The 11,939-nt window shown below is 44.5% G+C and overlaps 1 protein-coding gene across 2 annotated transcripts; it reads left to right on the top strand.

Moving 5' to 3' along the window:
* Positions 1 to 5,726: 5,726 nt before the first annotated feature.
* aste1a (asteroid homolog 1a) lies at positions 5,727 to 11,937 on the top strand. 2 transcript variants are annotated; one of them, XM_063487615.1, is made up of 6 exons: positions 5,727 to 5,863; positions 7,366 to 8,177; positions 9,578 to 9,886; positions 10,007 to 10,211; positions 10,723 to 10,858; positions 11,379 to 11,937. In XM_063487615.1, the coding sequence occupies exons 1-6, from the start codon at positions 5,737 to 5,739 to the stop codon at positions 11,770 to 11,772; spliced, it is 1,983 nt and encodes a 660-aa protein (XP_063343685.1). In that variant the 5' UTR covers positions 5,727 to 5,736; the 3' UTR covers positions 11,773 to 11,937. The 2 variants fall into 2 exon arrangements, with proteins under 2 accessions (XP_063343685.1, XP_063343686.1); XM_063487616.1 differs by lacking the exon at positions 9,578 to 9,886.
* Positions 11,938 to 11,939: the final 2 nt, after the last annotated feature.

Here is an 11,939-nt window from a genome sequence, read left to right as displayed (position 1 = left end):
TAATTTGCGATGTGCACCGCTGGCCCGGCCATTTATTTATTTATTTATTTTTTTGAACTTTTATTGCCAAAAATAACAAGGCAATTCACATCAACAACATGACCTGAGACCAAATCTGCAGTATATAATGGTGAGGGTAATTCAAAAACTTTAAAAGGAAAAACATATATACACATATACATATACATATACATACATACATATCAATACCTACATACCTAAGCACAGATGTAACAAGGTTAAGGCTTGAGTGTCCTTTCAAGATATTTTATAATTAGTCTCCATTTTTTCTCAAAGGTTGGCACTTTTAATTGTAGTTGAGCTGTTATCCGTTCCATCATATAGACATGTCTAGTTTTCAGAAGCCACTGGGCAGCTGTGGGCGTTTCTGGTTTGAGCCAGAGGATTGTTATCAGTTTTCTTGCGATCATGAGGAGGAGATGTAGGAGAAAGCAATGCTCATAGGAAAAACCATCAGGAAAGATATCCAACAAAAAGATCAGAGGATCCATTGGGAGGTTGACTGACAATATGTTTTGTATAATGTTCTTAACATCCATCCAGTACTGTTGTATATAAACACAGTCCCAAAAGATATGCGTCTGGTCCCCCACAAACCCACACCCTCTCCAACATTTATCACAGACACTACTTTTGGATAGAAAGGTTTTCAGTGGAGTTCTAAAAAATCTTAATTTAACCTTCCAGTCGAATTCCTTCCACATTTGACTACCCACCCCTCTGTGGCAGCTACAGCAGACACTCTCCCATGTGACATCCTCCAAAATTATATTGAGTTCCATTTCCCATTGTTGTTTTATATGATAGGTATTATCAGACATGTCAACCAGCAGTGTCTGGTAAATTAAAGACACTTGGTTTTTCAATGTACCCGACTTTTCAAGCAGTTTTATAAAATGGTTTTCCAACCCGATTGGTTCTCTTCTAATATCTTTGTGCTTTGTAATGTAGTCCCTTAACTGTAAGTATCTATAATGGTCCCCTGGGGATAAAGCATATTTAGCCCTTAACTGGGCAAAACTTTTAAAAGTATTCTTTTCAAACAGCTGATTGACTGTAATCAAGCCTTTCTCCGCCCACCTCTCAAAACTCCGATCTGACAATGATGGAAGGAACTCAATATTTCCATTTATGGGAATCGCTCGAGACATGGTCAGATTCCCTTTTAACATTTTTAACACTTGGTTCCAAATCTTTACAGTGTGCTTGACCCATGGGTTAGTTATTTTAATTTTTTTCCATGATTGTGGGTTGAGAAATGGGAGACTCCGAAGGGAGATACCTGGTAATGAATACTCTTCCATAGATACCCACTGCATTTCTGGATCATGAATAATCCAGGCTGCCATTGATTTTAATTGAGCTGCCCAATAGTACATTCTGAAGTTAGGCAACTTGAGGCCCCCTTTTTCTTTTCCAGACATTAGCATTTTGAGTCTGACCCTTGGTCGTTTATTCTGCCAGATAAATTTAGATGTAATGCTTTCTAATAATTTAAATGCAGACTGTGGGATCAAAATGGGTAGGTTCTGAAATAGGAATAATAGGCGTGGAAGAATATTCATCCTTATACATTCAATCCTCCCCATAAAAGTGAGTGGGAGTAGATTCCATCTGTCCAAGTCCCCCTTAATCTCCCTGAACAACCGATCATAATTGAGTGCAAGTAACTGATTGGTTTTGGGAGTAATAATTACCCCCAAGTATCTGAAGCCCTGTTTGGAGTGTCTAAAAGACACAAGATGATCCAGCTGTGTGGGCCAGTTGCCAACAATCATTAACGCCTCAGATTTATTTGTATTTATTTTATAACCTGACACTGTACCATAATCTTCAAGGTTGCTCAGAAGGGCCGGGACAGAGGTGACCGGATTCTCTAAAAATAGCAGAATATCATCTGCGAAAAGTGACAGCTTATGTTGTGTATTGGTTTCATCTCTAATCCCTTGTATGAGAGGGTTAGATCTGATCAGTTCAGCTAACGGTTCAATACTAAGAGCAAATAAGGACGGCGATAGCACTTCACCCTGTCTAGTGCCACGGCCTAGAGAGAAAAAGTCAGAGCAGTGCCCATTAACCCTTACCCGAGACCTGGGATTTTTATATAGTGTTTGGACCCATGAGATAAAAGTCTCATTGAAGCCCATGTGCCTGAGAGTCTGTTGCAGGAAGTCCCAATCTACCCGGTCAAAGGCCTTTTCCGCATCCAGGCTCAGGAACATTGATGAGGTGTCCCTTTCCTGTGCCATAATCTGAAGATTGAGGGCCCTTCTAACATTATCTGAACCTTGCCTATGGGAAATAAAACCTGTTTGGTCCGGTTTCACTAGTTTTTTTATATGTTTTTGGATTCTATTTGCAATGATGGCTGTAAGAATTTTTAAATCAACACAAAGCAGGCTGATAGGGCGATAAGACATGCATAAAGTCGGGTCCTTGCTTTCTTTGTGGATGACACTAATAATAGCTTCAGACCATGACCGGGGGGGATCACCTTTAAATAATGCATAATTATAAACTTTGCATAACAATGGTGTTAGCTCTTTTTCAAAAAATTTGTAATACTCCCCTGGCAGGCCATCCACTCCGGGAGACTTGTTGTTTTTCAGTTTTCCAATACTGTTTTTTATTTCTTCACTGGTGATTGGATTTGTTATTAATTCAGCTTCTTCCTGAGACAGTTTACTAAGATTGATCGGGTTAAGAAATTGTTCAATCTTTTCAATTTTATTTGGGACATTTTCTTCTTTATATAATTCCTGATAATACAGAGAAAATGCTTTTGCAACTTCCTTAGGTTGGCACACAATTTTTCCGGAGTTTGGACATTTGATTCTATGAACAACCCTACTTGATTGCTCTTTACGCAGCTGAAATGCCAGCAGTCGGCTTGCCGTACTGGTAGTACTTTTGATTAGCAAAGCGTAGTTGTCCCTCCGCCTTATACATTAGTAAATCATCCAACTTTTGCCTCTGCTCTTTCAATGAGTTCAAAGTCCCAGTGTCCTTAGTTACCTGATAGACTTTTTCTAATTTCTTAATTTTGTTTTCTAGTTCTGTTTGTTCTGCTAGTCTCTCTTTTTTCAGTCTTGATGAAACTGCTATAATATTACCTCTCAAATAACTTTTGGCACTCTCCCACAAGATTGAAGGAGACACCTCATTATTATCATTGAATTGAATATATTCAGACAGACTCTTTTGAAGATCTTGTCGAGTTGTTTCATTATTCAAGATAGATACATTGGCTCTCCAATATTTAAAATGATTGTTTGGATTCATTCTTAATTTCAGACAAACTGGGGCGTGATCAGAGATAGTGATTGCTTCTATGCTACACTGTCTAGCCCTATAAAGGTCTGTCCTGGGCATTAAAAACATGTCTATCCTTGAGTGGCTGCGATGTACATGTGAATAAAAAGTAAAATCTTTTTCTTGGGGGTGCAACTGGCGCCACACATCCACTAGGCCCAGTTCCTTAATCATTGTATTTAAACTACAAGATTTTTTGGATTTGGGGCCCAGCCATTTATTTTTTAATGCACCTTCTCAGATTAATTCACTGCGTGTCGTGCCCAGGGCTGGACTGGGACAAAACATCAGCCCGGGCATTTTGACTAGAGACCGGCCCCCCAGGTATTAAAGCCATGAAGCCTTTGAATGAAAACAAATACTGTTGTGACAGTGATGTACAGTCTTGTTGGTATATGTATGATTTCTATACATTTTACATCAGATGAAAACTTTGGTTGTAAGATTCAGATAATTATTTAATAAAAGCGAGACATTTTAAATGAGAATAAGAAAGAAAAGTATTTCTTTGTGCCCCCCTCTCCCTGTTAATGCCCTACCTGCCCCCTGGCAAAGCTTTGCTAGACCCGCCCCTGCACAGTTACCAGCTGTCAGCTACCTAGAAAAGGATCCTGGTGTTATTTGTCTCTCAGAAACAGTTCATAACTTCCCTTCAACTCATTCATGTCACCTAAAAGGTAAACCTGTTTCTCCATCACCTGTTCAGCTCTGATGATTCAGTAAGGACATCTCCTGGTTTCATCTTCATGTTTCCCTCTCACCACATATCCAAACCGACATCATGACCAGCAGCTTTACAGCTGTGGCTCCAGCAAACATCAGCTGATACTAGAAATTAATATTAAATAAATTCTAACAACAGCTGATCAAGCTTAAACCTGCTGCTGTTGTTTAGCGCGACCTCCGCTGGTTTCCTCTTTCTGGCGCAAAGTGGGCGATAAACAAACAAGAAAGAAAAGCTGATCAGCTGATCATTGATCAGTTTCATGATTGAAGTAGCAACAGGAGAGGGAGGGGGAGAGAATGAGAGGAGAAGAGGCAGCTGCAGCGTAAAGACGCAGAATAACTCCAGCTTTGTGTCTTTTTCATTGTAGCTGAAGTCCGGGACAAACTGTGTTCCTTTTCAGCTCAATACGAAACGCGTAATATTTTTCTCTGAATTAGAGACGATTCCGTTTTTTACGGGACGGTTGGAAACTCTACTAACTAACCTTATAAATAAAATAAAGTTCAGTAACATCATAGCACCCACCCAGCTGTATAGAAACGCCGTCATGCTAGCTAGCACGCAGTACGAGTTATTGTAACTGACTGTAAAAAGTCAGCACAAGGAAAATAAACTAAACTTGGTTTATATCTGACCCAGATAGACTGCAGGTCATAACTTCTTACCTGAAGTTCACCTGACACTCGGACTGGGGGCCGCCTCGGGTCTCTGCTCCTCCTGCCTCCCCCTCCCTCATCCACCTGCTGGCCTTAGTGGAAGCTCCGCCACAGCCACCACCAAACAACTGAGTTATTTTTACACATCTGCCAGCATCTGGCCAATCCACCACCGTTTATTGTTTATACGGTTATAAAAAAAATTTAAAAAATCATCGACTCATAAAAACGAAAAATCACTATTTCTATTGTTTGTCCACTCAAGGTTTATAGGGATTTTAAGACGTATTTAGTTAAGTTACTTATTGAGTAAGTAAGTTACTTTTCAGACGCAGTAATTAGATAAGTATTTTAAATACAATATTGATTAAGTAATTAGTAATTAATTACTTTTTTAAAGTAACTTACCCAACACTGTCGGTCACGTTTTACTGCTGCGGAGTTTTCAGCCGCAGCTTTCACCACCAGGTGGCAGCATTTCACCAGAAGGTTTGAGCGTCGCTCACACAGTCACGTGAAATCTTCTGGCGTGTTTGAAATGATTCCGTGTATTTTCAAAGCTGCACACTTTGAACTCTTCTACAACAATCCACGGAGCGCGACAGCAGCGGGAAGTCTGTGCGCTGTTTGAACGTCTCACGCTGAACTCGAGGCTCCATGTTGGGGATCAAAGTGGTATTACAGGAAAGTCCAGCTCGGCCCGGTTCGGTTCATGTCTCTGCAGCACAGCACGCGGACCTCTCTGACATGACGTCACATCTGATGTCTCTTTGCTCTGGTTTCATGTTATGTTTTTAAACAAAGAAATAAAATGTGCTTCTAAACTCACTGTGCTGCTGAAAGCAAGTGACACTGATGATGATGATGATCTCCTCTCTGCGCTCGTGTTGATCATTAAACCGGTCAGCTAGCGCGTGCACGCTGCTGTCAGCTGTAATCAGCTGATGTGAGGAAAATGAAACTTAAGGAAACAGAGCGGAGGAGGCGCAGTTAGAGATCCGCGGCGCACTCACACCCAGGATGGGGGTTCAGGGTCTGGCCACCTTCTTAGACAACCACCGGAAGATTTACCGGGACGTCCTATTCGGCAGGAGCCGGCTGGTGATCGATGGATGCAACCTGAACTACCTGCTGTACTTTGAGTCAGGTGAGGAGCTCCGGTCTGAACTCCAGGAGTCTGTTCAAAGTTTGTGAGCTGCACCCTCAGTACTGACGTCATTATCATAACTGATACTGCTGTTAAGTAGTATTAGCACTATTACTATTAATACTGCTGTTAATACAAACAGAAGTGTGACCGGCAAAAAGTGTGTGTGTGTGTGTGTGTGTGTGTGTGTGTGTGTGTGTGTGTGTGTGTGTGTGTGTGCGCGCGCGCGCGTGTTTGTGTTATAGAAGCAAGAATTCGTTTTAAAATTCTTGTTTTAACATACAGCGCAATAAACGCCAGGCCCCAGATTATTATCCAAGCGTCTTATAAAATACACGTCTGAAGACAGCAGGGGGCGGAGCCTTTAAGTCTGTGGACCAGTCTGCCGCCACAACTGTGATTCTTTTAAAAAGCTGTTAAAAACGTTTTTGTTCAAACAAGCCTTTTGTTGATCTACGTATTTTATATTCTTCACATTTTTAATTTACATTTAAACCTTTTACATTGTGTAGAATGTCTATTGATTGTATTGTTTATTTTAATCTTTGTGTACAGCACTTTGTGACTGCCTGTCTGTGAAAAGCGCTTAATAAATAAACTTTACTTACTTATAGTGTGCGCGCGCACGTCTTCCCATGAGCGCGCACGCGCGTGTTGAATGAACAGATCAGATTCCAAACATACCTGAGTCATTAATCCACAGAATTATGAAACCCTGACTGCTGTTGTTGAGCTCTGCAGGTGTTGCTCTCGTGGATGATCTGCATGTTTGGCGACCTGAACTCATGAACTGTTTGGGTTTCAGCTGTTTTACACTCTCGACTTGGGCTCAGGCGACGTAACGTTCTTCTTTACATTAAAGAAGGGAAAATGTTTAATGATGAGTTATTATTTCATGGTGTGAGCGTCCTGCTTCAGCATGCAGACTCCTAACCAACCACAAAGTCACAGAGTGCAGAGTTTAGTGAGTTACTGACCCAGAATCAGCTGATGGTGCACTAAACTCAAACACCTTCAGACTGTAGACAGTCACGTTTGATTCAGTCAGACCTGAACCCACAGACTGAACTCGTCAGGAGAGATTACTGAGCTCAGAGATCATTTTCCCAACCTGAGGAGTCGCCCCCTGCTGGAGGCCTAAGTCCCTACAGCTTCACTGTTCAGAACCAGACTCTATAAAAGCCACATTACATATATATATGTAGTATTGAAGCCTTTAAGGTGCTGAGGGAAAATCACAGGATCAGTATCTGAAATACTGAAATACGTTCATCACTCAGACGTGGTGAACATTACGCATGTCCTGGATATGTAAAACTACTCTCAGTATTCTTTGACCTTCCTGACATCTTCTCGAGCTTCCTGATGTCACAGCATGGTGACAGCATTTGTTTCAGACAGTTTCTGCTTGATGTCAGTTCAGCATAGTTTGTCGCCACGTGCAAAGCTATGTACTGACTCTTGGAGTCTCTTTGTTGTGTTTCTTTTGGCTGATTCTTCAGGTCTGGACCAGAATCACGGCGGGGAGTATGCTGCCTATGAAAGCCTGATTGAGAGGTTCATCACAGCCCTCAGAACCTGCGAGGTCGATCCCTACGTGGTGCTGGACGGAGGCTCGGACCACACCGACAAGAAGCTCGAAACTGTGACAAAAAGGGCTGAGCAGCGGATTGAAAGAGCCCATCGAGCAGCAGAGGACGGGGGGAAGGAAAACATCCTGCCAATTATGACCAATTGGGTGTTCAGACAGACGCTGACCCGGCTGAAGGTCCCGGTCACCCAGTGCTTTGGCGAGGCCGACCGGGAGATAGCCGCCCTGGCTGATAAGTGGCAGTGCCCAGTGCTTTCCAACGACAGTGACTTCTACATCTTCAACCTCTCAGCGGGGTTGTTGCCCATCTCCTACTTCCAGTGGCAGGATGTAAAGGGGAATGGCTCAAAGAGCTACATCCCTTGTAAGAGGTACTATACCTCCAGCTTCTGCATCTACTTCGAAATCCAGCTCCAGCTCCTGCCTACCTTCGCTGCCCTGGCTGGGAATGACTACGTGAAGCTGCAGAAGTTTATCTGGAGTCAGTTTGCCCCAGACGCCAGTAAGCCTCAGAGCCGCCTGGAGGGCCTGCTGTGCTGGCTGAAGGACTTTGAGCAGCCAGAGGACATCTTGAAGGCAGCAGTGGAGCTGATGGGAGGGAAGAGCAAGAACAAGGAGAAGATGCTGCAGAGTTTGTCTGTGGGGATGGAGGAATACAAACTACCTCGCAGCTCGCTGATGGAGTTCTTCATCCATGGGGTTGTTCCTCCGTTCCTAGATGAGGTAATGATCCCAGGTACTTGTTCAAGGCAAAATGTCCTTTATTGAGGTCTGTCGTTCCACTGTGGAGACCAAATGTCTTCCAACTTGGAGTGCAGAAGGTCAGTTCTGTTTTCTCATAGAGGCAAAGCTGCTGCGACAGCAGTCATTGGTTTTTGAAGTCTTGCTTTGAAGCCTCAAGAAAAAAATTACACATTGCAATAATGTTTAATTTAGTAAAAACCTTAAACGAGTTACTGATCACATAAACTCATCTAGAAAGTGTTTACAGAGGTCAAGACAGGAAGCCACTTCCCGCTACAGCTATCGCCACCTGCTGGCTACTGAAAAGAATGCAGACGTGACGGAGCTCCTCATTGGCCTCACTTTTCAGACCTGGAAACTGTGTCCATCTTTCCTGATGTCTGTGGCTGTTCCCTGATGAAGAACAAGACTCTGTACCATCTGAATCTTTGACCCTTTGAAGTCAAACACTGTTTGTAAGAAGTTTTTAGGTTTATGTTGAGGACCTAGATCACATGTGAACTCAGGGGTGGTTCAGGTTGTGGACGGCTTTTCTTCCCGGACCCAAAGTCTAGAAAACAGGACTTTGAGTGATTTCTTCTTCTCAGAGACAGAGCTCCTCAGACGGTCTTTAAGTATAACCTGCTGGAAGGGTTCGGTGCTGCAGATGCAGGTGGAAGAGTCTGGAAATGGGAGCAGAACTCAGGACCATGGCTACAAGTTCAAGACTGGAAAAAGTCTAAATGGCCATCTGACCATCGTCAGGTCCAAGAAGTTAGTGTTACTGATGGAACTAAGGCAAGCTTCTGTAGGGATCGGGCAAACGAGCCTTCAGATTAGTTCATGACGATCAGTACATATGTTTTCTGACATATCCTAAACTCAAACACCATAAATATCAGAATGCTTTTTGTTCTACCAGCATCTGCACCGATCTTGATGCTTTATAACCAGAGCTGTCAATTTGCTTTCACCAATTGCTACGAAGATTTCAGATACGAGCAGCAGAAAGGATGTTCCTCTGAAGGGCGCCCAGGCTCATTCTCAGAGACAGGATGAGCAGTTCAGGCACTCAGGAGGAAAATAGAGCTGCTGGTCCTTTACATCTAAAGGACGTCTGGTTAGGATGTGTCCATGGAGAGGCCTGCTGTGCCTGTGAACTGGATGTGGATGTGCTGCAGAACATGGGTGGACCGGAGGATTCTCCCAACTACTGGCAATTACACTAGAAAAAAAAACACTTAAAAAACATCAAAATGTCTTTTTTCCCACCAAGATGACAGTTTTATTCTCCTGAACATAGGGTTAGGGAGTTGGGACATTTACACCTCAGAGGGTTTGTAAATGTAAATGTTACTTGAGGTAAATGTCTGGTAAAACCTTCGTGTCCTGGTCTCCAGGAGCTCATGGGTCGCATCCCAGATTGGATGCAGCTGCGTGTGATGCAGGCCCGGCTGCCCGGGGACACCCTGGACATACTGCTGCTGCACAGGCTGAGCCTCAGCACCCCCGTGGACCACAAAGACCTGCCCAGTGTTAACTTGACCTCCAGACCTCTCCGCCAGGTGATGTATGGGCTGCTGCTGGGTAAAGAGACGTCATATAAGGTGGAGGAGAGAGACAGAGAGGGCCTCCAGCTGAAATTCATCCGAATCAAACCAACCTTCAGTCGAGTGGCTCAGCGGCTCCAGCTGAACTCGCTGCATGAGGTGACAGTTTTAGTGGAAATGAACTGCGGTTTGTGTTTTTAATCCCCAGTGCAGCAAGCTAACTTAAATGTCTGTCACAATGTCGTTTTAACTCTTCGTCCGGCTATCTCTTGGCCCCAGGCGCAGCTCTCTGAACGTCTGGAGGTCTTACTCGAGGTTCTCGGGGTGAAAGAGGAACTTCTGAATTCGCTGCCGCCTCAGCTGCGCCTCCCAGTGGCTGTGACCTGTTACTGGTGGAACAGAGCTCGGCCTCGTCCGGACCTGAAGCTGCTGAAGTCGCTGCTGCTGGGAATGAACCTCAAAGACACACCGCGACTCAGCGCAGGTAGGAAACACAACCAGAGGAGACGTTAAAAAGTCTGCAGTTCCTCTGGTGTCCAGCAGAGGCAGCAGTGAGTCAGTCCCCATAGAGTCCCATGTTAAAACTACAGCAGAAATAAACATGTTTACAGCCTGATACACAAACTGTTCTGTTCTCGGACATTCTCTGGACGGTGCTCACCTGTTTAAACTGGATTAAGGCTAAAGGTTTGCATTATTCGGCCCTTGGACCGTATCATGGATATTATTACCTGTGAAATAATCTCCAGGCTCAGTTCAGTCCAGAAATATCAACCATGTTAGTCTGTTTTACATTACACGACAAAGAAAGGTTCAAATCTACGTTTCTGAAGATAAAATCAGTTTTTAAAACTTTGATTCTTCTGATCTTAGTTTTTATTATGTTTAGTTGAAGGTTTTTCTTCATTCAGCGCTGCAGAAATCTTGTTGGTTTAAAAATGTTTCTAAATAAGTCCCTCTGTGTGCGTGTGTGTGTGTGTGTGTCTGCTTTGCAGCTGTGCAGGCTCGCTGTCATCAGAAGCCTGATGTGGGCGTGGCTCACGCCTTCAGCCAGTGGCAGGTGTGCATGAAGGACAGCATGCACCTGAACCAGCTGCTGGGCCTCCCTCTGCCTGAACCAGACGTCGCACGGTGAGACGTTCTCTCAAAGCGCTTGTTCACGAGGTCGTTTGTAGGCGTGGAACAGGTCATTGTGCCAAAGGTGCACGTTAGGCTTGTTTTTAGTATGGCGTGCTGTAGAAACCGTTCCATGACTTCCTCTATGTGACGTTTGTGTTTGCGGAGGCTTTAATCGGTACAGTTATCGCTCTGCAGGATCAGTGACTCGCAGCTGTTTCACAGTATAAATGTGTGCGTGTGCAGGCAGACTCACACAGCTGTATGTTTGTATGGAAAAGCCTCATTTGGCTCCTGATCCATGGATGGATGGAGCCCCTCTCTCACAGTTTGATGAAAAAGTGGCAGCAAAGAGCGGGGACTGTGTTGTAGAGTTTCAGGAGCTTCTCACATGAGATCAGAGAGCTCTGGACTCGCCTGCTTAAACCAACATGTTTGTCTGGAAGCACAAAGAGAGCAGAGCTTAGTTAAAGGCCGGTTTGGACAAATAATCCAGCAGAGCAAACATTCTCCATCTTCTCTTTATGATCTCCAGGTTCTATCAGGGGACGCTGGTCCACCAGCTGGTCCACATGAGGAGGACAGGAAGCAGACTGAAGCGCATCCTGAAGACAGATCAGGCCAGTGTGCAGCAGTACCGCGACGTGCTGTCGGCCGTCCGCCGGCTCCGGCCCCGCCAGGCCTCCGAGTTCTCAGAGAGCGAGCAGACAGAGAGACGGGCTCTGAACGACCAGACCAACCTGAGGCCGTTCCAGCTGGACTACGACGAGGAGACCGAGGCTCGCAGCTCGGCCCGGGCGCAGGAAGAGCTGCGGCTGGATGATCGGCTGCAGCTGAAAACTCGGTACAAAACCAAGGAGAGAAGGAATCGCTGCAACAAAGTGGAACTGAGCCGGAAGGAGGAGCGCCGAGGCACGGACCTCCTCTGACGGTCGGACCGTCGCTGGAACCGCCGTCAGCATCCACTCTGTTCAGCCCACTTTCTCCTCCCTCTGTTGGCTCCTTCTGTGACTCTTTATGGGACAAATATCTTCTATTTTTTCACAATCTGGGTCATTTCAGAGGATTTTACAGCCTTTTATTTGTGATTTAACAG

This window comes from Pelmatolapia mariae, linkage group LG10_11 (assembly GCF_036321145.2).
Source record: "Pelmatolapia mariae isolate MD_Pm_ZW linkage group LG10_11, Pm_UMD_F_2, whole genome shotgun sequence".
In the NCBI taxonomy this organism is placed as follows: domain Eukaryota; kingdom Metazoa; phylum Chordata; class Actinopteri; order Cichliformes; family Cichlidae; genus Pelmatolapia; species Pelmatolapia mariae.
This window is presented reverse-complemented; position numbering and strand designations above follow the sequence as displayed.

Excerpts from the sequence above, each read along its gene's own strand:
- aste1a (XM_063487615.1), top strand. The coding sequence starts at position 5,737 with ATGGGGGTTCAGGGTCTGGCCACCTTCTTAGACAACCACCGGAAGATT. Across the intron at positions 9,887-10,006 it reads AGCTGAACTCGCTGCATGAG|GCGCAGCTCTCTGAACGTCT; the intron begins GTGACAGTTTTA and ends TCTTGGCCCCAG. Across the intron at positions 10,859-11,378 it reads CCTGAACCAGACGTCGCACG|GTTCTATCAGGGGACGCTGG; the intron begins GTGAGACGTTCT and ends TATGATCTCCAG.